This window comes from Capsicum annuum, chromosome 6, assembly GCF_002878395.1.
Source record: "Capsicum annuum cultivar UCD-10X-F1 chromosome 6, UCD10Xv1.1, whole genome shotgun sequence".
Classification (NCBI taxonomy): domain Eukaryota; kingdom Viridiplantae; phylum Streptophyta; class Magnoliopsida; order Solanales; family Solanaceae; genus Capsicum; species Capsicum annuum.
Window position 1 is genome coordinate 171,363,355 of NC_061116.1, and position 27,041 is coordinate 171,390,395.

The 27,041-nt window shown below is 34.0% G+C and overlaps 2 protein-coding genes and 1 pseudogene across 2 annotated transcripts; all 3 read right to left on the reverse strand.

Annotated features, from left to right (window-relative positions):
• Window positions 1-488: 488 nt before the first annotated feature.
• LOC124899552 (serine/threonine-protein phosphatase 7 long form homolog) lies at window positions 489-1,183 on the reverse strand. The gene is made up of 2 exons (XM_047414459.1): window positions 659-1,183; window positions 489-581 (listed from the first exon to the last, which is right to left on the reverse strand). The coding sequence occupies exons 1-2, from the start codon at window positions 1,181-1,183 to the stop codon at window positions 489-491; spliced, it is 618 nt and encodes a 205-aa protein (XP_047270415.1).
• Window positions 1,184-4,488: 3,305 nt separating this feature from the next.
• Window positions 4,489-11,913, reverse strand: LOC107873007 (probable polygalacturonase). The gene is made up of 5 exons (XM_047414967.1): window positions 10,970-11,913; window positions 9,080-9,200; window positions 6,572-6,746; window positions 6,032-6,102; window positions 4,489-5,426 (listed from the first exon to the last, which is right to left on the reverse strand). Exons 1-5 carry the CDS (start codon window positions 11,429-11,431, stop codon window positions 4,801-4,803), a joined length of 1,455 nt encoding a protein of 484 aa, XP_047270923.1. The 5' UTR covers window positions 11,432-11,913; the 3' UTR covers window positions 4,489-4,800.
• A 2,811-nt stretch (window positions 11,914-14,724) lies between these two features.
• On the reverse strand, window positions 14,725-15,221 carry LOC124899553 (annotated as a pseudogene).
• Window positions 15,222-27,041: the final 11,820 nt, after the last annotated feature.

A 27,041-nucleotide genomic window follows, 5' to 3' on the forward strand; every position in this document is an offset into this window, starting at 1 on the left:
ATTCTGCAGGCAAGCACAATAACTTATTTTGTTAAGATATAATGCACAATGAATTATAGCTTATAACAACTAAAGTTTACCAAGCTAAACTTTGTGGATATGTTTTCTTTGACATTTGTAACTTTAGTGATTTAGTAAGCACAATGAGATATTTGGTCAAGATGTATGATATATCGATCGTTGTAGTCAATCGAGTACAAGCCAATTCAAATTTATTTTTTTGTCTAAATAGGGCTAAAACTAAGCAATATGATCCCACACGCCACAATATAATAAAAATATGACCCCATATAGCATGATACATTAATATATGGCTCATCACAACACAACACAAATAATATGATGTCAAACGGCACAATACATAATAATGTAACTTAATATGATGTAACATAAAGACAATATACCTAATCAGACATCAAATGATCAAGCTGATCTCTCATAGGGACTAGGGCATGATGTGTCTCTGTAACGCGCTTAACCTTTCGCGTTCACTTTCTACCATATGGCATTAAAGGCTCATCCTTATCAATATCCTCAACCGGTATTGGTTGGAAGGGCAGGACCCTCTCCCAAGTCCATATCTAAAAGTTACACATTAGTTTATGTTAACTAAATTAACGAATAATTGAACTGAAACTAACATAATAAGATAAGATACCTGCAGGAGAGGAATTAATCCTTCAACTTTTTTACCGCTAATAGATATCTGACAGAGAGACCAGTAATGATATGCTAGAACAGTGCTGCCCCAGATGTATGTTCCTGTCTGATCGAGATCAACAACGAAGTGCAAGAACCGCAAATTCAAGACGTTCCCCGATGTGATCGGGAATAGAATAGCTCCTAAAATCAACAACATATATAGTTGAGCTATCCTCTGAACCCTATCATCAGGAGTGTAGTCAGTAATGGGATGTAGAACTACCTGTTGCCGAATATACTCAACTAATACACTTATTTTAAGATGGCTAGTCCCTTCTAAATCCTCCGGTGCAGGAGTGAAGCCAGTGTGAACTTGCATCAACATAGCCCAATCAAAATTGTGGTGCATTAAATTCGAATATACCACAACATTTCCCTCAACACGTAATCCAAACAAAATTTGGGTATCCTGCAGGGTCATAGTGGCCTCTCCAAAGGGAAGGTGGAAAGTGTGTGTCTCTGGCTTCCACCGTTCAATCATGGCCGTGATCAGCTTATGGTCAAGCTGTATATTACCTACCCTAAAAACATCCTATAACCCCGCCCTGAAAATATACTCTATGACGCGCTGATGGGGTCGGTTATAAAAAATCGTCCATGCCGCATCAATTATTTTCGACTCCACAGTCTCATTACAATCAAGATTTTCTTTCCACAATTTTTGCGACCTATGAACCGCTTGTAACGTAAGTAACGACCCATCAAATGGCCCAGGATGCAACATTTGATGATTATATAGACCTGTACATTAAATTCTATTAGGACTACTATCGTAAAACCCAATCATGCATAATTTTGCCTTTGGTGTTATGTGAGGGTGTCTTATACATATATAAATAACTAGCTCTTATCTGTAAATATTTTAGGTTCTCTTTTAGACCATTCATACATAAACAGAAAGAAAGTTGTTAATTAATTCTTTTTAGTTTTAGCATGAAGTTTTCGAGTTGATGGCTTGAATTTGTTCATTAATTCCAATAATTGTTGAAGTCTAAGCAGTACAACGTTTTTCCTTTCCGACTGAATCTAACATTTTTCGAAGCAATTATTCCTTAACATTTTTCCTTTCCAACATTTTTCTCAATTCTTCAAATTTTATTTTTCTCAACTCCCACTGAATCTAAGCAATTATCAGTTGAATCTAAATTCTTATTATTAGTATATGCTCAATTGACAGATATTCATTGACGACTTTTTTCTAGTACACGTCGTCGCATATTTATACTCATAAGTAGAAAAAAGTATTTTTCACCTTAGCAAATGTTAATCAACAAAAAGTTATACATCAAACAAAGTTAAGCTATTAATTTTAAACAATAAAAAAACTTAACTTTTTTCAACGTCGTTGAAGGATTTGTACTTTTTTCTTTTCAACAAGATTGGACAACAGTGAAGGGGACCATCGAAGTTTTGTTATTCAAAGAGAAGAGGGGACCATCGGATTTGAGGTAAGAGAAAAGAGAGAAAACGATGGAGAGGAAGTCAATTTAGGGTTTCAAATGTGATTACAAGCAACCAAGACATTCACATATAAACTAAAACCAACTCAATCAAACCCAACCTTCGATAGAGGAGGGTACTATGCATAATGTGATATTGATGAAAATGACTATACTACAAATAATTTTTTTTCTTCGATTTTGCTTTGTTCTTTGAAATTCCATAGCCGCCTTTTTTTATGTTATTCTCATAAATTAGTATTACGATTTTCTTTAACATAAATAACAATTAATATGTCTCACTTACAAATAATATGGATTTCTATAGTGGTTAAATTGTACATAAAAGTTACGATATTACAAAAAACATGACCCGTAAATAAAAAAAGAATTTAACCTCCTATCCTAATTCGTGACCTTGATATGTTTTTTTAAAAAGAAAAATGGGATTGGAGCCCTTTTTATGTCATGATAATCAAAATTATGTCACGATTACGCAAAGAAAGTAAAAGAGAAAAAGAGCAATAAACCTTTGATTTTTGACAACTTCATTTTGCGGTAACATACTTATCCAATTTTTCGATCAGAAACTTTCAACTAAAAGAGAAACACAAGAAATTATCAAAAGAGAGAATCAATATCAATTGGTGATTATTATTCTTCATATATAATCTTTAAAGGTATGATTTAAAAGAAATAAATAAAGGCAAAAGGGATGATGATAATGATAGTAAAAAAACACGTGAATCAAAATTAAAATAAAAAACAAAAGTACAATATAAGAATTTGTTTCGTATAAATTTTGATCCAAAATATTACTTAAATAGAATTATAAAGAATATATTTTATATAAGGTGAAATTTTATTTTTAGAAGTAATAAATATTACCTAGATTAAATAATCAAAATCAACAAATATATGTTATTAAATCCTAAAACTCATGTGTAGGAACAATAAATTAAATTTATTCTATTTATAAAGTTTTCCTTTTGTAAATCATATAATTAAATATAATTTTTTCCACCTCTTTTTTTTTTTACATGCACAACAATTTCTTTCCTTTTTAACTTTGACTTGTCCTACAATTTTATTCATAATATTCTACTTATTCTTCTTTATAATTTTAAATTATGAAGTACTAGAAGTTTTTAATTTATCAGAATTCTTTTTATATATTTTAGGAGTTATTAAATTCTTTTCATATATTTTAGGAGTCTTTAATCTAATTAAATAATAAATTGAGGAAAATAGTAAAAATACGTTTTTATCTATGGCAGAGGCTTCTAATGAAGGAAAAAAAGTTCAAACGTTATTTTTAAGGTCCTTCACACTTTTAATATAGTATAAATATAATATTCAAATTTTTTTATACATAAAATATTAATTATAATCTACTTTTTAAATACTTTTTCAATCAGTTTTAGTAATTTGCAATAATTTGAAAGTAGATGTAGATATATTTTTAGATTTGGGCCTTTAAGTTGTAATATTTGTCCATTAATTATTAATTAAATGATCCAAAACTCAATATAAACTTAAAACCTAAACTTTTCACTCTTCATCTCACTTTTTAGTTTCAAGAGAGTTTTCCGCTTCTTATTTTTTCATAATTATGATTTTTCATTAGCACATGAGTGAAAACATATTTGATCTAATCTTCGATCACAATATAATTGTAAAAACTAAATATTATTAAAAAAATCAAAAAGAATCGAAAAAATCGAAAAACCCCAAAAAATCGACTAAAACCTAAACTGAAAAAATTAATTTTATGTTGGTTTGATTTGATTTAAAGTTTTAATAAACCGACATAATTAATTTTTTTTTTTTTAATAAAAACAAAAGTTGAATGAGGCTCCACTCTATTTTTGATACTTGGATAGTGGACCTATTTCTACTTTTTCATGTCTGGATAGTGGACCTATTTCTACTTTTTCATGTCGTTTGCCTTTTTTCTTATTTCATTTTCTTAGTTTTTTTCATACTTAATTAATACTATTTAACTTTTAAATACACAATTAAGCATTTGATCTATTTAACTAAAAAAACATCAATAAATACACAAAAAAAAATTATATGCTAGTAAAATTATTGAAATAAAACATAATTTTATTATTTAACAATTAAAATGCATATAAATATTAAATTTAGAATTCAACTAGTATTATTCGAGTGAATAAAGAATATACTAGTCCTAATCTTCAACTTTTTAAGCAGTTATATATTTAATAAAGAATATCAATAAACATATTCTTTATTAAAACAACTTAAACGTCTTTCAAAGTTTAATTCCCTGGGACACATGTCCATCTATTTAAATAAGAACTTAAGGAAATCGAGAGCAAGAGAAATTAAGATCTCTTTACCATTTACAAAATGAATAAACCAAAATGACCTTTTCCGATCTCTAAGATGTAAAAATAAAAAATCTGTGTAAAGATATCATAAACTAATTAAAAAAAGATTTGTAATAACCTACAAAACCATAAAAAATTGTAAGTAGCCTACAAACCATTCTTCCGATGCTTGTGTGTGCAGTTAGGGGTCAACAAGAACTCGATCCTGGCTTATGTCTGGGGCAACAGGCATGATGTGCGGCATTGAGATTCATGCTAGTGAACGAAAGGAAATCATCTCAATTTGAACACTGAACACTTCATCAATTTGGACACTGAAATTCATTCTTCAGCAACTGAGAACATGGTGCAGGGAAAACACTGCAGCTAGAACCAGAGATAAATTCACAGTTCCATTTCATAGATGGGGCTAGCCCAAATAAACTGATGTTTTTCATGTGTATGTCCTCAAATGGTGCTTCCTCTATGCCCTCTAGCAAGGGAGGTCTCTTTGTTTCTAGACTAACCACATTACTGATAAAAATACCTCTCACTTTAGGTAGTGCTTTAGGATCCCATTTGTCATCAGGGTGGTCATTTGCACCCCTGCTGAACCTAATGGGCACCTTTACTCTTTCCATTCTCATGTTATTTATGGTAACATTGGCGATGTATCCACCTCTTCCAATATCAGTTTTAATCCGCACACCAGCTGCCGAATCTCTAACATGTAAGTCTTCTATGATGACATTAGAAACACCTCCGGACATCTCACTGCCGATACCAACCCCTGAGCATGTTGGGGTTGTGCCTCTCACTCTCCTTACAATGATGTTCGAGCTTGGACGAGCAATTTTCATACCATACTGATCCCACCCACTTTTCACTGATACAAGGTCATCACCACTCTCAATGTAGCAATCTTCAATGCAGACATTCAAGCTGGAGTCTGCTACAAAACAATTATGTGTATGAAACAGATATTCTAAATCTTACAATCTTGTTTGACAAAAGTAATAGGATAGAGCGGACAGTTTTGTATGCCTGAGATAGAAGAAAAGATGGAAAAAAAAGAGAAGTTTCTCTGGTTCAAATTGAGGGTGTGTTTGGTACGTAGATGTTTTCCATTTTCCCCATGTTTGATTGGTAAAATTTTTTGTTTTCTTGAGGAAACAAGTTTCCTGAAGATAAGAAAAATGACATATCTAATGAAGTACGCCCTATAGTGTTTGTCTAGATTATATACAAATACTTTTTGGGACAGTATTTTTTACTTACTTACCGAACACAAGAAAATGGGTAAGAAAACCACTTATTTTCTAATAACACATTTTCCAAAATATATTTTTCATAAAACATTTTCCTTCATACCAAATACACCACCCTGAAAGTGGAAGTAAAAGAGATGCGACTATTTCTCCCATCGTTTTAGCTTTAGTGTGGCTTTTTATCTGAATACGGGAGAACTACATAATAGAATTTCAAAATCATTCTTCTTCGTCCTGGTGGAACACTTCAAGTATTACATCAGAACTTAATGGTATTGTGATATACCTGCGTCAATGCCATCCGTGTTGGGGGCGTTGAGAGGAGCCAAAATAGTCATGTTTCTGATTACAATATTCCTGAAGCAAATGCAATATCAGTGTTACTCTACTGGCTAACATGGATAATTTGGCGAATAAAAATAGTTATCGTGAAGGAAAACTAATGAAAGGAAGAAAGAGCATGCTTATTTAACAAGATTTCCTCATTGTAACTCTGCATCTTAAGATTTTGCGTTGCCCTCACCTCAACATACAAGACTAGCAGGAAAAAGACTACTTTGGCAATATTGAATCCTTTCAACCTATTGGTTGGTTTTTGTGAAAGCATGGTATTAACAAATATCACTAATTCAGTTGTTCTTGAGCAAGGTTTGTGCTGCTAATAGATGTATATTTATTTGACTGATTAATTGAATCTGAATATCAACTTTTTTTAAAAAAATACTGTGCAGCAATCAAGAGCAATTTCCTTGAGCAAAGGTAATTAGTCCTCCATTCATTAGTACCACGCAAAATTGGTAAGAGAAGTTATAATGACAGTAGAAACCTGCAATAGACTGGGTGAATTGTCCAAAATGGGGAGTTCAGGAGTGTAAGATTTTGGATCAGAATGTTCTGAGAGTTAACCAGCTCAACAAGGTGGCCTCTGGTGTGTACCAGAGTTCTATTCCACCAAAGCTCCCACCACATCTTTCCCTGACCATCTATAGTCCCATTTTCCCCTGAAATTAAGCAGGAAAAATTGATTAGACACAGACTGAAAAAGTAGCAGCAAAGTTCCATTCTCATTCGAAAGAAGATAGGGGAATCATGGGAAAGAGTTAATGAGATATATTTATGGAAAAAGAGAAGAAAAGAGTGATTATTGAGATTAACAAAATAACTACATAAACATATAATATTGCACTCTTATCAGAATCGATTTTGTAATGTTCGTAGACTACTGTATTCTTACTTCTAATATACTTTGAGCATGTCCATAGATTATGATAAAGGGGTAGTGGTCAAGAAGCATAACTACCATTATTTATGAGGCAATTGTACTTACAATTAAATTTATATTCATAGTGTACACTGAATTTGTTGTTGCTTCAAGTGGAGCTAGAGTTATTGACAGGTACTAGGCAGATTTAACAGTTAACATTCCACAGTAAAACTGGATAATAATCATCTTGGCTTCTATTTTCTTTAGCTGTTCCTTCTTTTATGTTCTATTCATTCTTGTTCTCCTCCATTAATTTTGCGTTTTGACTCCATTGACAGTAAAACTTCAGCTGACTTAGTCCATCAATAATCACATGTAAATGTAACAACCCAGCAGGAACTAGAGTTACGTTCTACATTCTGATACCGTGCTTGTCAACTCAGACTTACCGATGTATTAGACCTTACATTTATATTCAAGAACCTCCGACACTACAATACTTTTCAACCTTCTGCTATGGATTCGGGTCCCTAATAGCATCCAAAAAAGTTTAACTTCATTGAAAACAAGAATTTCAAGACAAGCTCAATTGACAACTAAAAGATATCTTAGGATGAAGGAAGATCTCAAGCCCAATGAAGATTTTTTACCAAGTCCTACAATTACTTGAAGGCCCAAATTGAAGTCCAAAAGGATGCGGATTTTAGGGCCCAAGGTTGGGCCCAATGTTTTGGAAAGCGACGAAGGATCGCTTCACCAAAATGTGAAGTGTAAAAAAGAAGAGCAATTTAATATACAAATAAAAATGATTAAATTAGCATAAATAAATAACCGAGAACTCAATAGAAATAACATATTAAGAAAACTTTTAAATTCTTAAATTAAAAAGCAAATAATAGATACTAAAACTAGATAGTCAATAATTCTCATAACATATTAAGCAAATACGTGCTGAAAGTTGGACTTTAAGGAAAAACATATTAAAAGGTATAACGAAGCATAAACATAAGTTCTCTTAAAGAGTATAAGGAAAAATCTGACCACAACAACAACAACAAACCCAGTGTATTCCCACAAAGTGAAGTCTGGGGAGGGTAAAATGTACGCAGTCCATACTGCTACCTCTGAAGAAGTAGAGAGGCTGTTTCCGATAGACCCCCAGCTCAAGATAGAGCATAGTACACAAGGTCCTAGTGGAACATGAAGCAGGATGGATGACATAACAAAAATAAGGAATAAGAAATACTAAAATAGATATCAGAGAAATATGAGCAATTCAAATAAGAGATAGGACCCGCCTAGTAGTAACATACACTCATGGACCAAAGACACCCACCACACCCAAACTCTCCTGACTAGAGGCTCCTACTAAAGGACACAGTCCTAGGATTACTAACCCGGCTACACAAGAGCTCTCCTAACACCTTGATACAACCCACACACTCACCCTAGCCTTCTACCCTTATCCGCAACCTCCACACCTTCCTATCTAGGGTCATATCCTCAATAATCTGTAGCTGCTCCATGTTATGTCTAATCACCTCCCTCCAGTATTTCTTCGACCTACCTCTACTCCTCCTAAAGCCATCCAAAGCTAGCTTCTCACACCTACGAACTGGGGCATCTATGCCTCTCCTCATCATATGCCCAAACCATCTCAGCCTTCCTTTTGTTAATTTTATGCACTAAGGGTCATTTGCTAGAAGGTATGGGATAAGTATCCCACCCCATGGGATAGTAATCCCACCATTTTAGTACAAATGGTGGGATAAAATAGTCCTGGGATTAAGTAAATGGTGGGATAAAATAGTCCTGGGATTAAGTAATGCCTTATACCAAACATGAGATATAGTTAATCCCAAGCTTTATCCTGGAATTATTTTTCTTACCCCTTCTACCAAACAACCTTTGTAAGTCTTCATAATGCAATGTTTCTGTTGGGGGACAGTCATGATGACTTCAATATTAAACAAATTGATAGCATCTTAATGCTGAACATCTAGGTGCTTTTAATCAATACATATTATCATTAGGGTATATTTTATAAGCTCAAGTGCAATGAACCCGTTGTTGCTTACTTGGCAAGAACAATAATGTCTTTTTTAACATAACATATGAGGCAGAAGTTACCTGTAATTACAACATTGCTGAGACCATTTCCATGAATGAGGCTAATATGTCTTGCTCCAAGTCTTTCTCTACCTCTTCCATATGAAGGCAGAGCTTCGATTATTGGCCATTCATTTGGATCCTTTTAACGAACACAAAAGAAATTCACATTTTCTGTGAAATAAGAAATTTTACAATATAAAAGAGTTAATTCCCTAAATGATCACTCAAACTTTGGGGATTGATTATTAAAATTACTTTGTTTCTTTTAGAACAACAAACAGTGAAGTATTAGACTATTTTTCTGAAAAAATTAAAAACACTATAAAAGCTTCCGTCTCTCATAATTAGCATGTCAAATTAAAGCCTCGTTTTAAACCGTGTACTTTAACCAGTCACGGCTGACCTCTCTGTCCTTCATCTTTGAATGCACAAGTAGCCACAATCAGACACACTTTTCCTACATGATAGTTTCACATAATTTGATATGTAGGACGTGTGCATTTCATGCGATTTGTCATGTAAGGTGCGTGTGTCTATTTTATGATAGTTTAAGTGTATACTTGTGAACAACAGAGTCATAAGGTTTGATGTCAGTTGAAATCAAGTCAAAGTACACGTTTATATATTACACCTTTTTTTTTTTTTTAATTTATTTAATTCATACACGTCATAGAAGTCCAACTGGATCTAGGTCAGAACTTGGAATAAGATCCATCCACTGGCGGAAATTGGAAAATTAACACCTAGTTTTATTGACTTTATCGAAAGTACCCAAATAGACATAGACAATAACAAACGTCTATTTAATTCACGTGTGGCCATATAGTTTCTCCGTGAATCCCAATATTATTTCTTCCAAGTACAAACAACTCAAGTCGAAACAAAAGTCTCTTCCCTATTGAGGGTGTGGTCCACTTTACTAACCCATCACAATAGTACTGAAATTCACCACCTTTTACGCCAATTAATATTTTCTTATTCATTTTTATTTGTCAATTTTAAACATTGCAAGCTCTAACGAAATAGTAACGATTGATATAAATAGGTTGATTGATATAAATAGGTAGGGATGGACGTTCGGTATTTGATTTGATATTTTCAAAGTTTGAGTTCGATAATTTGATAATCTGTAATTTAACATAGATACCATATACTATACTTATAAACATCAATTTGGTAATTCGATAATCGGTAATTAAACTTCGATTCGGTACGGTATTTGATAATACCATATTAAAGTTAGAGATGTGCAAATGTGCGTTTAAATTTCAAAGAATATATTTAATAGAAATTCTATTTAGTATTCTTTTTATTTCTTTTTACAAATATATTACCAAGGTCCAAGTGATTTTTCGGGATGACTAGTACTATCGTCTATTGGGTTGGATTACACACATATATTCGATATTCGGTAAATACTGAATATTAAACGGTATTAATATCTTGTATCAAACCCAATCCCGAATACCAAAATATTAAAATTTTACTCTCAAATACCATATCAAATACCGAATTACCGAATACCAAATATCAAATTTTTTAATTCAGTTCAATAATTTAATTTTTGATATTTTATACCCAGCCCTGTAAATAGGTACACAGGAGTATGATATTAACAACAAAAATGAGATATTATGAAACCTCTATATGTATGGTAAAATAAAGAAAAGATTAAACTCTCCACCATAAATTTTGAAGTTCTAAACTTGAAAATTTTAATTTTTGAAATTAGAAAATGAGTGAAAATGCATTTCACTTGGAAAAATTTCAAAGTTTAAGTTGAAGTCCAAAAACCCAATAACATGTCTGGATCAATTTTTGGAACTTGATGATAAAATTTTCAAAATCGAATCCAAAATTCAAAGATAAATTTTAAAAATTTAATCCAAAATTTATGGCAAAACATACCTGAGAACCGAGAATAACAGCTCCATGTTGGAGGAAGAGTGTGAAATTACTAGTAAGATTAAAACTACCCGTAACCCATCTCCCTTTCGGAACAACAAGTTGGGACCCACCACTTGCCTTGAAACGCGCCATAAATTCTATAGCTCTTCGAAACGCCGCCGTATTCAACGTTTTTCCATCCCCAATTCCACCGAAATCCTTTATCGATTTCACCACCTTTCTCTCTAACACCTCTTCAAAGAAACCAGAACAACTCTGCTGAGGATCCGGGATTGATACAACCCGACCCGAAATGAAATCGAAGGCCCGGATCGAGAAGACTGAATATTCGCTGTTGATTTGGAGGCTAAATAGAGCAACTAATGTGAAGAAAAGGAGTAGAGAAAATACAAATAACGGTCTTGTTATTCCTCCTCCTCCTCCTCCTTTGATTTTATTCAATATTGGGATTTTTTCTTCCATGATTTCTCTGCATGGTAGATATAACCCACGTCTACATGCAGGCGTCGCCGCTTCTTTCAAAGAGAGGAGGACGGATTATTCACATTTCATTTGATGATTAGAGGCATATTGAAAGTTACGCCGTGAAAATTTTAAATATTTTGAAAGGCGTTTTTTAGTGTGTGTATTTTGAGGCTTATAGATTGGGCTATTCATGCGTCACCAAACATTGTAGAATAAGGATTTTAGGGTGATTGATTGGGTTTTTGTTTTTGTCTTGTTGGTATGAGAGAATAAAGATGAATAAAACAAGAGAGACGGAAGATGAATTAATGGAGAAGAGGTTGAAGGAAGGTGGCTTTGGATCACACAAAGTAGAGAGTAGTATTTAAATATTTAAATATTTTCTGGTTTTAGTGGGCATGTGTGTCAAGTGTTCTATTCTTGTATGTATGAAATGACAAAGAACAAGGAAAAAAGGAAGAATATGCATAATGCATGATCTAAACATCTTTGTCTGTTACTTTCACGCACATTTGACATAGTGTATTAAAAATATAATACAATTATTAGTTTCTGTGTATTAATAATATCTTATTTGACATTATTTTTTGGATTATGCATAATTAATATTTGTACTAATTATACACTTTATTATGTATTAAGATGTGTATTAATAATTGTAAGATTCCGCAAAATCTTAAGCTTTATTCAATCCGTTAAAGCTTGAAAAGAGGTCTCAGACTTAGAAATTTCAGCCAAGTATTTATACTTAGAAGTATTTTAGCCTTTGTAAATTGACGATCCTATTTCACGATCCTTATGACCTTAAAGTATCGATTTTTAAGTTTATTCATGATCAGGAATGTTAGTAGGTCACTTCGGGTGAGTTTCGGATTTTTCGGACCTCGTTTGAATCATGTCAGGTGACCAAAATAGTGGATCGACGTGATCTTGACACGTCGCGTTGACAAATAATTTCCCCCAGCTTTCAGTGCAATTCCAGTGAACCAACGCAAACTCGACGCGAAGCATTGGTCATCATGTTGATGCCATCGACCCAGCGTGTCGGTCTGCGCGTCACTGGGCACGCTTTCAATCATTAAAAGTCCGCGTTCAGAGGGATATTTGAGTCATTTTTTCCACCCTTAATCATCCCCCAAAACACGATATTCAACTCTCAAAAAGCAAAATACACTCACTTTCTCTCAAATTCTCTTCAAGAACAAGCCCTAACCCATCAAAGTCAAGATCAATATTTAAGAAATTCACCATCAATCTTCAGGAATTCAAGCACCAAGGTATGTTAGGTGTTCATCCAAGGATTTCCTTCCACTCCTGGAGTTCAAGAACCTCTTTTAAAACTTCAAGTTTGTTGAATTCATGAATTCCATGTTGGGCTTGAGTGTAATCATGTTTATGATGTTAATTGGTTTCTAATTCATGATTTATTACAAGATTCATGTAAATTTATTTGACATGTGTGTAGTATTATGTGAATTCATGTTAAAGCCCTTGAATTTGTAAGTTAGGACTGAAAATCATGATGCCTACATGTTGATTAGTATTATGTGCATAGATTATGTTCCCCAAGTGTTTGATAAATTGCTCATGTGGATTAAATGGGGAAATCATGACATGCTAACATATGTGCAAGCTTATATCTTACAAGTGTTTGATAAAATGTCTCTATGAATGCGTTATGAACATTATAATGCTTTCTAAGATCATGCTATGCTTTACTTTTCATGTTATCGAGTCCTGGAGGTATCTAATACCCGACAATCTAGATGATTACCTAGAATTACAGTCGCTTCAAAACAGTCTCAGTAATGTCACGTACAGTAGTATTCAGTCAGTACAGAACTTAGTATATCCAGTCAGTAAATAGAACTCAGAACATTCAATCAGTTGCAGTACTCAGTGAACTCAGTCTAGTTCAGTTAGTTATCACGATCAGTAACAGTTCAGTCCATCTTAGTACAGTTTAGTGGTCAGTTCAGTTGAGAGTAAGATTTAACATCGAGTGAACCCAAGGATGTGGGTTTACCTGCCAGTAGAGGGTGTGAACCTTAGAAGCAGTCCTTGCATTCCATAACTACGTAGCCAACGTATGTTGAGACATCAACCTGTCAGTTGAGAATTGATGAGGTATTCTACCTGCCAGTTAAGGGTACCACCGTTCTCGTTCAGAGCACCTGCTAGATGAGGGTGACTCAACACTTGTCTTTACCCGTGGCACGGTACTGACATCCTTCCAGCTGGGGTTACAGGTTGGACCCCAATCAGTTTAGAGAGGGGCATGTCGGTTAGATGATTACCTCCCATAGTTTTAGTTTCAGTGTCAGTATAGAACTCAGTTCAGTTCTACAGAATTAGTACTGTCAGAAATAGTCACCCAACTATCAATAATACAGTTATCAGTAAACTCAGATATTAGTCATTCAGTTATCAGAACTCAGTATCTAGTATTACTATGACCTCAGACACAGTATATGTAGATATGTGCACAGTAATGCATAATCAGCGTTTTATCAGTTTTAGTTATACATGTACTCTCAATCAGTTGTATTCATGCCATTCAGTCAGTATTGTTCATGCATATGAACCCTTGCGTGTTAGCCTACCTCACTTAGCATACCAGTATATTCAAAGTACTGGCGCATACCTTTTTTTTTACACTATGATGTTTTATATCATAGGTTCAGACGCACGGGCTCCTGACCATACTTAGCAACCCAGACTATCAGTAACAGACCTAGTAGTGAGTCCTCATAGTTTGAGGACAAAGTTATCATATCATTTCATTATTTCAGTATTCAGTTTATTTTAGTAGTCAGAGTTAGTTGGGGACTTGTCCCATCAACTCTATATTCAGACAGATAGAGACTTTCAGACTATATTTTCAGACAGTATTCAGTTGTATAAATTATTATTATAGTTGATATTCTTTATCAATATTTCAAGTTTTGAACCTTGTGGCATTTCAGCCTATTTTTCCTCATTTATTATAGTGTTGCTATCCAGTGCTCACACCAGATATCAGTCATGGGTTAGATTGTGGTCCTTCGGGGTCGTAAGTACCATGTGGCGTCTGGGGTGCAGACTCGGGGCATTACAGTAATACACACTATTTTTCATGTATTAGTAATGCAAGACTTTCAACACATGTATTAATTCGTTAAATGACATTATTACCCCTTAAATTATTTTCCTGCCTTTTTTTCCCACCACTGATGAAGCTTCCAGCAATGGCCATGTTATGCTCAATGTAATTAATTTGTTCGCCTTGAGTGTCGACAAGAATGGCCATATTAAGAAAAACCTGATAAAGTTTGTCCAGGCTCTTCTTTAAGTCCATTACAGCCTCGTGCCTTGTCCAACCTCAATCCATTAGTCATGTTCACTCTCGTCCGATCAACCACAGTGCCTTCAGCATATGCCACTAATAATTTAAATTAGCCACATTAGATTTGTCAAGTGCTTCAAGTTTTGCCTTGACATTCTTGGATTTACGAAGGATAGAGATCATGTCAGAATCCATTTGATCTCTAAGGCCACGAAGAACATTGGGACCATGAGTCATTTTTGCCTCTTCATTCAAATTTTGAAGATCGATCAAGAGATTAGTAATTTCTTCAATATCACCGACTTTCACTGCCTTGATTTCATGTAAGAAGTTGGAAAGATTGTCTTCATCAATGCCGCTGAGTTGGCACATCGCCAAATTCCTCTCTGTATCAAGATCCAAATGGGTTTGCTTCTTCAATTATACATAACTTAAGAACGATTTTGTCATAAGATCGTTCATTTTCACTCCAATTTATGAAAATTGAGATCTGGTGCAAGCTATCTGCACAAGAAGGGTTGAAGAAAAGTAATTTGGTAAAAAAACATTCTTTTATAAAAATTATATAAATATATATTATCTTTAATACACCAAATCAAACATTGTGTAAAATATAATGCATGTATAACTAATACCATCATTACTAATACTTGCATTAATAATACAAGCATTGCTAATATACTTTATTCAACATTATTCTTTTACACTCTACCAAACGACCCTCAGAGTTTCAAAATAGGTGTTTCTTTTTTCAACCAAAATAGGTGTTAGTATTAGCTTATTTTATGCCTACTATTAACAAAATAAATAAATACTTTGTCCATATTATTTTACTTTGCCTTTTTCAAGACTTTGCACATAGAAGTTTCAGTGCACATTGAGTGTATCTTTTTTTTTTTTTTTTTTTATATATAAAAAAAAATTAAAAGTAAATTTTATTTATTTTTTATTTGTTCTTTTTGAAAATTCAAGATAATTTTATTCTTAATATTAAATAATTATATAAATTATTATTAGTCAAATTTAAAATTCTAGAGTATCACTAATAACAGATAAGTAAAGTAAATAGAGAGAGTGGAAAGTGTTATTTATTAAATTACCCATATTTATTACAAGATTAAATGTTATAAAGAATGAATTTCTGTAATATAAGGATATAGTTGAAAATAATAATTATTTTTTATCTTGAACTTTTTAAAAAATAAATAGCTTGAGATAATTTTTTCTTGCTAAAATGAAACTTATTTTGAAATGAAAAAAAGAGAGTAAATTTTAGGTTTATCTCTTTAGATAGAAAAGGTCTTCCACGAGTTGTTTCCAAGAAATTAGGTAAAGGGTAGTTTGTAACTTTACTTTGCGTAAACGTGAATGAGTTGCCAATTGCGGAATGCCATCATAAAACGGTGTCTCTTTAATTGATGATGCCGCTCTTTGCGGACACAAATTGAAGGCATTGCCCCTATTTGTCAAATGATGAAAACTGAGTTAAAATTAGACATCAAAATGACGAGTTACTTTTTTCCTCTCAAAATAGATAGTATTTAGAAAAGGTAGCCTAGTGAATTAGAGCTCTCACTTTGTGTGGATTTAGAAAAAGATTTGTCCATAAGGGTATAGTTTATACAACCTTATCATGGAGACTGTTTTCAAAAAGATACTCTCTCCATTCCCAAACAAATGAATTGTTGAGTTATTTTTTAATGTTTAAAATAAATAAATTATTCATTCTTTAAGAGACATGTTGGAAATTTCTTTCAATTTTAACCTTTTCGTTTAATGAGGTTCTCAAGTAGTTCACATTTTCTAGTATAGTAATTTAAAAATAATTAAAAAGGTAATAGTGAAAAGTAACCTACAATTTATGTCCTAAACGATTTTTCTCATGGGGTATGATAATACCACAATAATTCAATTATTTTGGAATGGAGAGAGTATTATTTTAGCAAAAGAAGTTCTCTCAAAATAAATGTTGCTTTTTTTTTTTTCAATCGTATTTTATATTGAGGAACGACTCCCTCGTTCCATTTTACTTGACCAATCCATTTTACTTGACTTTTTTTTCTGATTTGGCACACCCATTATAACAATATTAATTAGAAGTATATTCTACAAAATTAATCATATTAATGATGCCTTGAAGCTCTAAATGTAACTATTACTATCTTTTTAGTTATTTAATTGTAATACCCCGAGTTTTTATGTTCTAAATCTCTAAAAGATAGCCTATGAAGTTATCTTTCCAACGCCGCAAGTTTTGCCTTGATTTGATATCGTGGCAAGAAGTCATACAATTTTTCCTTTAAGTGTCAACCAGCTGCTAGTGCTTATGACTCACGTGATGACCCTTAATCAGCTGAAAGACTATTTCTGATAGTCCTGATTATAAATAACTGATCTAAGTGTTATACAGAGCTAGATGATTGTATTTGATAATCCTGAAATCTGTATAACTATTCGAGTTCTTTACTAAAGTGGGTGACTGTATCTGACATTCCTGAATTCTGATGGAACTAGCTGAGTTCCGTACTGAGCTGAGTGACTGTGTCTGACAGTCCTGATTTCTATAGAACTGGGCTGAGTTCTATTCTGAAGACTAAATCTGAAACTAAAACTGTGGGAGGTAATCATTTAACCGACATGCCCCGAATCTGAACTGGTGGGGCCCAACCTGTAACCTCAGGTGGAAGGGTGTCAGTATCATGCCACGCGTAAAGGCAAGCTGTGAGTAAACCCTCTCTAACAGGGAGCTCTTTCGTCAACCCCTCCTGTAAGAAAAACATAAATGAGATGTATAGTCCCTTGACTCGTAGGGGTACATCTCAACTTACGCTGGCTACGTAGTTCTGGAACGTAGGGATTGGAACTAAGGATCATACCCTCTATTGGATGAAAGTGTGTGTCCTCATCCCTAGGTTCACTTGGTTCTGAATTCTACTCCTAACTGAATAGACACAGAACTGATTTCCTAGTTCATACTAGGCTGGACTGATCTGTTACTAATTTTACTGATTAACTAGATCGAACTGAGTTCACTGGATTTTCGTTAACTGACGGAATACTACTGAATTTTGTTAATTGACAGAATGCTACTGAGTTCTTCTAGCTGACTAAGTTTACTAAGGTCTGAACTGAATACTACTGAGACATGATGACTGACTGAGATTACTGAGATTTCTGAGATTACAGAATAGGACTGGACTGATACTGAGTTTACTGAGTTTTTTTGAGTCACATGACTAACTAAATTCTACTGATCATGACTTGACTGAGAGTATCATGAAAACATGACACTAGCCCTAGGAACACAACAAAATTATTGGGTATTTAATACCCCCAGGACTCGATACCATAAAAGTAAATCATGGCATAAGATTGAAAGCGCAATAATGGCTATATATATATCCATAATTCATTGACTAAGACATTTCATCGAACATTTTACATGCACTAACTTGTACATGAATGGGGATTTCATAATAACATGCTATGAAGGCACTATTTTCTACACATAGGCATTTTGTCAAACATATGGGGAACATGCTTTGGTTATACAATAATCAATAAATCAAATTATCATGGCTACATAATTTAACTTGCAAATTAAAGAGTTTATCAAGAATTCCACGTAAATCATCACACTAAGATCAATTCTTGAAATTAATAGTCTATAACATGGATCAAAGCCCAACAACAACATGAACATGAATTCTAATTCAAATAAATCATTAACATTCTTAAATATACAATCTTTGAATTGAAAAGGGAATCTTAGAGCTTCATGGGTGAAAGGGATCCATGAATCAACACTTAACATACCTGGAAATCTAAATTCTTGAAGTTCTTGGAAAGATTCTTGGAATTGGCCTTGATTTCTTGAGCTAGAGTTTTTGCCTCTTGAGAGAGAGTGATTTTGGTTCTTTAGAGAAAGTGAGGAAAAGTGATATAATAGGGTTTTTAGCGCATAATTTCGTATTTAAAGGCTGATCTGGGTCATGAAAAAAAAACCAATTGCCCTTAGAAGGTTTTTATTTTTGGTCACTAAAAACCCAATTTGGGCACCTGGCGTGACGCGGAGCTATCACATCGTGCCACTGGAAATTGCCAACTGGGAACTGGGCCGACGACGTGACGTGGTGAAATCACATTGCAATACTGAATGGGACCTGGAATCTCACCGCGACGCGGTGGTATAGCGCTGAGACACTCGAAGGGGATAATTCTGAATTTAAGCCTTGGGCAATGTGCCATAATTATGGAGGCTCACTGGATTTTGATGATTGCCATTTTGGCTTGCTCTGTGACGCGTTGATGGCTTAGATGGCACATTGCCTTACTAAAATGGCTCTAACTCTTCGCTCGGGTGTCAGAATTGGGCGAATTTGATATCGATGCAAAGCTTATTCAATTTACCATACAACAAAAAGTCAAAATCTTAAAAATTTCACATGTATAAAAGTAGATTCATCTTTTAAAGCAGGTCTTTAACATTTTTGGGATGATTTTAAGCTAGGTAGAAGTATGCGGTATTACAATTATTTATGTGTATTGTTATATCTCTAACTCTAGAGTAAAGTTGTTTTAGTTTAGTTTAAAGGTTATTAAAGGGGTCCACAGACTTAGAATGATGGCTTAAAGCTAAGAGGGAGATAATACAACAAGGAACCAAGTCAGACTCTCAGATTCTGGTAGTGATATCGGTATATAGTAGAATAGTAGTAGGGGAGGAAGATGCCCGACCCATTCTTATCTTGGTATAAATTTTTGTACTTCAGTCATCACGACATCTACTCAAGCCTTACAAGTCAACTGTATGATCATAGATCATATTCATGCATTTGCCATAAAATCATGTACGCTCCAGTTCCTAGTATGAGGAGTTCCAGTTCACTCAGAAGTACAAATCATATTCCATGAATTCACGAACTCCAAGCTCAGGTCATGCAGCTCATGACTCATGTACTCATGCTTTATAGTGTGTTCAGTTTCAGGTACTCATGCTACACTCTTAATGGTCAACAAAATTTAGATTATGTCATGTATGTCCTCAATTTAGATCTCTTTACTGAATCCATGCCGTGGATATCCTATTCCTCAGGCCTCAATTAAGTGTCAAAGTTTTGAATAGTAATCTATCATGCTTTAGATCCTCATGTTCTAACCTTTTAGTTATCTCTCCTTATGTTAAGATAGTGGTCATGGACAATTATTTAGATGGGGAGAGTAAATGATTCTTGTTGAGGAAAGATTGTTGTATGCTTGTTTTATCTAAGGCTATAAGTTTGAAGGAATATTGAGGTAAAGCTTTTGATACATGTCGTGATTAGTTGAAATTTTATGTGTGTTTCTTAGGATAGTGTATAAAAGTTGTTATTGATGAAGACATTAGAGAATGTGGGAAAATTCCTAGGTGGGTTGGATGCTTTTAAGATCATATGTGGTTATAATTATAGGCTTGAATGTCATGTTGGTCTATGTGTGGATGAATGCATTATGCACCAGTGAATTCCTAGTAAGAGGTTGAAGTTAGTTGTTGAAGCGGTAAGAAGAATTACTCTTGAGATAATGTCTGTGAAAATGCATAGGGTATTGAATTCATGGTTTAGAATAGTATTACAGTGTTATATGTTGTACATTATGATTTTGAGTTAGGCTTGAACATGGTGAGAGCATATAGTTTAACTCAGACTTTGTCTAGAATGGTTATATGTACCTATGTGAGAATTATAAGTGGCATCAAATAAGCCTAGTATTTGTAAGGAAAAACATAGTTGAGGTAGTATTTGAGAAATGTTTCTAAGCTTGAAAGTGGGTAGTTGCATATCCTAAGACATAGTAATTCTATCCTAGCTTATGATTTATATGCCTATATTTCATGTTATAGAGTTTTAGCCATGTTACGATTCTTTATTTGGATATTTTATTTAGATCATGACCAAAATTCTTTACTCCTTAATGTTCCTAAAACTTCTTAGAAGGAGTGTTGAAGAAATACTTCAGTTGAGTTATAAGCTTTCAGTATAAGATAATTCTGTGGCCAACTATGCAGTTTAGCAATAAGATAGACAAGCTCCTGTAGTTTTCCATCCTTTCATCCAATCTTACTGTCTGAAATTTTATAAATATGGTTATTCCATGAGGTAAGTTATTCATATTCATGCAAATTTTGAATTCAGTTGAGTCCTTACTTCTAGTCTAAATCAGTCTTAACCATAAATGATATCTAGATTAAGAAATCAATATCATATTAGTTATCCAACTTCAAAATTCAACCAGGCAATACTAGTGAGTTCTCAAATTTTCAAGCTAGTTGAAGTTAGTTCGAAATTTAGTAATCATGTCTATATCCAGCTCTCAGAATTCCATGCCAGGAGTTATTCCTCTTTATTTCTATTCTTTCAGCCAAATTAGTATCATTCAGGAATGAATGATCCTAAGAGGGAGATATTGTAATACCTTGAGTTTTTATGTTCTAAATCTCTCAAAAGAAAGCCCATGAAGGTAGCTTTCTAATACCGCAAGTCCCGCCTCGATCTAATATTGTGGTAAGAAGTTATATAATTGTAACACCCCGTATTCATGTACATGTATTGGCGTATTCAAGTACGTGTATTGGTCTTATTTATATGGAATTAATTTTTTTTATTTTATTTATACCGGAATTTGCCCGTCGATGGTTCCATACGAAGGTTATTGAATAAGCTTTCCAACGATATAAAGATTTCCAAAAACGGATATGTTTCGGATATAATCGAGCACGTTCGAAACTATAAAACGGTGGCCGAGATGTTGTGAACAGTAAATGTGCAGGAAAATTTCCTGCACACAAACTACTGAGGCCTGCCAGTTTTTTGGGTCAACTTTGAACAATCATAACTCCCTCAATATAATGAACTGGGAGATCTACTACCTATCAAAAGAAAGATCTTTGAGTCTTCTTTCCAATGCAATTGGGTTTATCCAAATCCAACATCTGAGTAAGGAGTTATACTCGTTTTAATTCAGCCTCTCAAAATAGATTTTTAGGGTCAACTTCAAACGATCATAACTCCTTGTACAGGACGAACTGGGTGGCCTACTTTATATGAAATGAAATCTCTTTGAATTATCTTTCCAACGATACCAATTTCACCCAAATCCGATATCGAAGCAAAGAGTTATGGTCGATCTACTTTAGCTTGTCAAAACAGTCCACCATGGACAGATTCGGATTTACTTAAAATTTTAAGGGCAATATGGTCATTTTCCATCACCTCATGAACGAAAATTGGTCATTATATACATATACTTAGCCTCATATTCATTGTTTATGATCCATTATTGAAGACTAAGAAACCCTAGCCAAATTTCAACTCCAATTATCTTGTGATTCAACCGTAGAAAATCCAAATTGATTCCGTAGTTGTGTTCACCGTCTCGAGGGCTTCGAGAAGCACCCCTTATTTGTGCCAACAGGACTTCGAAATCAAAAGGGCCATGTTATGGTAAGGATGTAAATTATGTTGGTGTTATTTATATGGATATGTATATATATATATATATATATATATATATATATATATATATATATATATATATGCATGTGAGCATAAGAAGTATGTTATTTGATTGTTGTTGAAAGATGATTGGGAAATGATGTTGGATTATGTTGAATTGTGAAGGAATTTGGTGTGATGATGTGGTATTGATGATGTGGTATTGAAATGATTATTATATATATATATACACATAAACCTATTGTTCAAGTTGATTTTTGGAATGCTTTGCAAATATTGGTTGTATGGAATTATGGAAGAGAATTGAAGTGTTGGGTTGCTAATACTGGATGCCAAACATTTCATTGTAGATAAGTGATTTGTAAAGGCGGGAAGTTGTGTGAAATTGGTATCCGAATCTACGACGAGGTATGTAAAGCATACTCTAACAATGTTCTTTGGTATGAAAACACCAATGTTCCATCAAGTAAGATTCTGAGGTTGTCCAAAAACATGTATTGTTCTACGTTACCAACGAAGTTGTTTCCATTCTATAAAGTGTCAAAATGTTTCATTGATATACCAAAAGGCTCCTATTTCATTGTTGTGATATTGATGATTCTGAAACACATTGTTGATGCACCAATGAGTCTTTATTACATCGTTATTGTATAGAAGGTCTATTACTTGGTTTCTATTGATGTATCATTGTTTCAAAGTATCAAAAATGTGGTGGCGACAGAAATAACAATCTCAAAGATTAATTGAAATAAGTGATGGAAGTTCTCTCTTATCGGGTAGTATCCCAGGGGCATAAGGCTAGCATGGGTCGATCCCTATTTATGTGTTTATGGGTGGTATCCCAGGGGCAAAAGCCTAGCATGGGTCAATCCCAGTTGATATGTACTGGAGGCAGCCTAATGGTCACAGTACAGTACAATAATGATTACAAAGACGATAAAAACGAAGGTAAAGTGATTGAATAAATACAATGTACAGGTTGTCACAAGTTCTAGTAAGTGTGGTCCACTCCTATTACGACTTATTCACTTGTTTCTGATTTCTATCAAGCTCCTATATCATATGTGATTATCTACAGCTTTACATACTTAGTACATATTTCGTACTGACGTCCCCCACGGGGACCTGCATTTCATGCTGCAGGCACAGGTACCTCAGCTCATTCACAGCATAGATAGGAGCCAGGTCATACAGCTATTGTTGGTGAGCTCCAGTTTGCTTCGGAGCTTTTCGAGTCGGTTCCTTATGTTTTGTTATTGTACAGGAGTCATGTGTGGGCGGGGGGGTTGTCCCGACCCTAGTTATGTCATGTATATCCTAGAGGCTTTGTAGACATAAGGAAGGGTAAAGTCATGGAAGTTTATATAGTGATGTTATATTTGTATATGTGGTGGCCCCGATGGCTACGTAATATATATATATATATATATTTGTGCGTGTTGTGCTGATACAGGTAATTAGACCCTTCTATATGCAACGAAGTGCTGTCCAAATTTTTGGTGACATATAAGTGAAAGTATAGGTATTTGAACGGGTTCTCCCGGGCCTTCTCGGCTTCGGGTGCCAGTCCGGCCCGATGGGATTTTGGGGCGTGACAATAATTTTCCCTTTAAGTGTCAATTAGCTGTTAGTGATTATGACTTAGTTGACGACCCGTAATCAGACCTTACGAGTCATTAAGAGTAATCATAGTCACAACAGTTCTCAGTCAAGAATTTATCCTAGTGGTTATGAGTTTAGAATAGGACTCATATCCAGACATTACGAGTCATTATAAAGACTCGTAGCCTAACCAGTAAAGAATTCGAGAATCACGCCTCATGTTTTGGTAGTTTTACAAGTGAATTAGACATATATTAAGCCCCCATATAGTTCCTAACTTACAGGTAAGTCAAAACATCCCTAAACGATTAAATTCTTAGGATGTATATAGCTATAGTCATATTAAAACAAACATAACTTTTGTTCCACTAAGAATTTATGATCTTATGACCCACTAACAGATAGGTAATTGAATTATATTTCCAACGATATCAATTTTGTCTTAATTCGATATCGGAGTAAAAAGTTATGGCAAAATTACTGGACCACAGTCAAAGTTGCCAGTGGTTACGACTCTAGTTGACGACTCGTAAGTAGACCTTATGAGTTGTCAGGAGGAATCATAACAACGATAGTAGGGGTCAAAATCTGGGTTTTTGGTGGTGACTCGGTACACGACTGGTACCCAGATCTTATGAGTCATGGCCAAACTTTTTGGTACAGCTTCTAGACATTTTCCAGAAGGTTCTTCAGTTTTTTTATCTCTGCCCACTCTATCAACCCTGTTTTCACCCCCAAACACCCAATACATGAGTTAAAACCCAAATAGGGGCATTATTTTCCTCATTCCTCTTCAGTTATCATACGTTAAACCCATCTCCTTTTCCAAAAACATAAAATCAAGCCTTTTCTCAAGGATTCAAGGTTCAAATTACAAGATTTTTCTTCAAGTATTAGAATAATTAAGGTATGTGAGGTATTCATCAATTGGTTTCTTCCACCCATTGAGTCCCAAAATTTTTTTCATTTTGTTCAACTATGAATTTTTAATCTTCTTTTATGAAATTATCTGTGTATCATGAATTTTATCTATGTCATCGTAGAAATTTGAATTCAAGCATGTCAATATGTTTTTCTAATGAAAATTAGATTACTTCATGCTTTGAATTTCAACTACTCATGTCATATTCAATTGCTCATATGTCAAATTAGCAAATTATGAATTAAACCATGTGAAATTGTTATCCTCCCAAGTTTAATACATTTATATATTCAAATTCATGGACTTTATCAGTTAGGTGACATGTATTATGCTTTGGGTCTTTGAATTCCGACTTTATGTCACTGTTTCAAGTGTTGTTATCAAATTTTGTAATCATTCTGTGCAGGCAGGTTATAAACACCCGATACCTATGTGCTTACTTATGTTTCAGGCCTTTCAAGTAATAAGTTAGTCAACTCATAATTTTATAGTTATACACAGTTTGTTATGACCAAGAGGAACACTATTAGGTTACATGTTTATGATTACTTCAGACTCTGCATGCACTGTTGTTTTCAAAATACCATGACCTGAGCTTATCAGTTATCAGTGCATGTATCGGTTAGTGTTTTGGTGTCTTTCAGTAGGGAGTAGGATTTAGCACCGAGAGGGAAGTGTGGGCTCAACGTATCCTAATTTCCAGAAACTATGTGCCACTGTAGGTTTAAGGGCCTCGCTAGAGACTGTCCCCCCTTAACGAATATGGGCTTAGTTTAGTGATCACTCCAACTCAGGTTCTATTCCAATGGCAAGGATAGAACAATCCTCTTCAACGTGGGTCAGACGTTGGACTCCATTATAGCTCACATAATTTATGTTAGTTACATAATATCTCCCATAGTTTTAGTCAGTCCTCCGGCTATCTTAGTTTAGATTTACTAGACCACGTATCCATATTTCAGTATTTACTCAATTTACAGACTATTTCAGTTATTCAGATATTAGTTATTCAATTATTCAAATCATGTTAGTACGTGTTATACTTGGTCTTGCATGCTCAGTTTTACATGTTCATGTTTTCATATTCAGCATCCATACGTGATCCTCAGTTCAGTTTTATAGCATGTTTAGCTTTACATGAGGTTTACGTACAATGTTTCATGTTTCTACTGCTTTCCAGCTTACAGAATTATTTTTGGCTCATGATTTATAAATCTCACTATGATTTACAATTTTCACATATAGCCATGTTTTAAATATATGTTTCAGGAAATAAATTTTATCCTCAATTTTATAGCTTGTTTGAAATATTTCCATGATTTAGTGTATTTCCCCATAGACTCAGTACATTCCAAAGTACTGACCTCATATATGAGTTTGTGGCTACATTCCTTCATGATGTAGGTACCAGATGTAGTCGACGTACCAGAGTTAGACAGTTCTCAGCTTTCAGCCAGTAGGTGATGAGTTCTCTTTTTTGGGGACTCCAGTCAGTTGTAGTTCATATACTGTATTGTTATTATTCTAATGTATTGATTTATAGTTGGAGGTATGTCCCAACTACCTACTTTCAATATAGTAGAGGCTTCATAGTTAGTCACTCAAAGTCATGATATGTAATTCAAATTCTTTTTCTTTAGATTTATCATGTTGTAAACTTTATCAATATTATAATTTTTTAGATTTTCTCATGATTGTGCCTCCGCTCAACAAATTTAGCCTTTTTATACATTTTAAATCAGTTGCTCAAGTATCATGCCAGTACATGGGTTAGCTTGGGATCACTTGTAATTCTAAGCACCATGTTACGACTAGAGTGTAGCCTCGTGTCATCACAAACTTGGTATTAGAGCATAAAGTTCAAGTGTCATAGGGTGTTTATGAATTCATGTCTAGTAGAGTCTTGCGGAATGATACAGAGACGTCTGTACTTTTCTTTGAGAGGCTACATAATATCTAAGAAATGTTTTTCTTCTTTCATATCTCAGATCATGTAGTAGAGATGTCCTTTAAGAAACTTATATATAGATTCTCGTCTTGCTCTATTCATGCTAAATATGCCTTATTTTTGAGGTACCAAAAAATAGTCAAGTTTAAATTCATACCAATAAAGTTTTGTCAAACAATACTCACAGATAGTTATGAGATTGGATGCATGCTTAAAAGGATCCCATCAGTGCCCTTAAAATTCCAAACTTTGAAAGTGTTTATTTTTATTTATAAAAATCAAGCATTGAGCCAAATTCAAATGTGCTCTTAAATCCT

What these genes read in the sequence shown, in the direction of transcription:
- LOC124899552 (XM_047414459.1), bottom strand. Translation starts at nt 1,183, where the DNA reads ATGATTGAACGGTGGAAGCCAGAGACACACACTTTCCACCTTCCCTTT. An exon ending in GATTAATTCCTCTCCTGCAG is followed by an intron (nt 582 to 658) that starts GTATCTTATCTT and finishes TGTAACTTTTAG; the next exon opens with ATATGGACTTGGGAGAGGGT.
- LOC107873007 (XM_047414967.1), bottom strand. Translation starts at nt 11,431, where the DNA reads ATGGAAGAAAAAATCCCAATATTGAATAAAATCAAAGGAGGAGGAGGA. An exon ending in CTGTTATTCTCGGTTCTCAG is followed by an intron (nt 9,201 to 10,969) that starts GTATGTTTTGCC and finishes GTTCGTTAAAAG; the next exon opens with GATCCAAATGAATGGCCAAT. An exon ending in CACGGATGGCATTGACGCAG is followed by an intron (nt 5,427 to 6,031) that starts GTATATCACAAT and finishes GTTTTGTAGCAG; the next exon opens with ACTCCAGCTTGAATGTCTGC.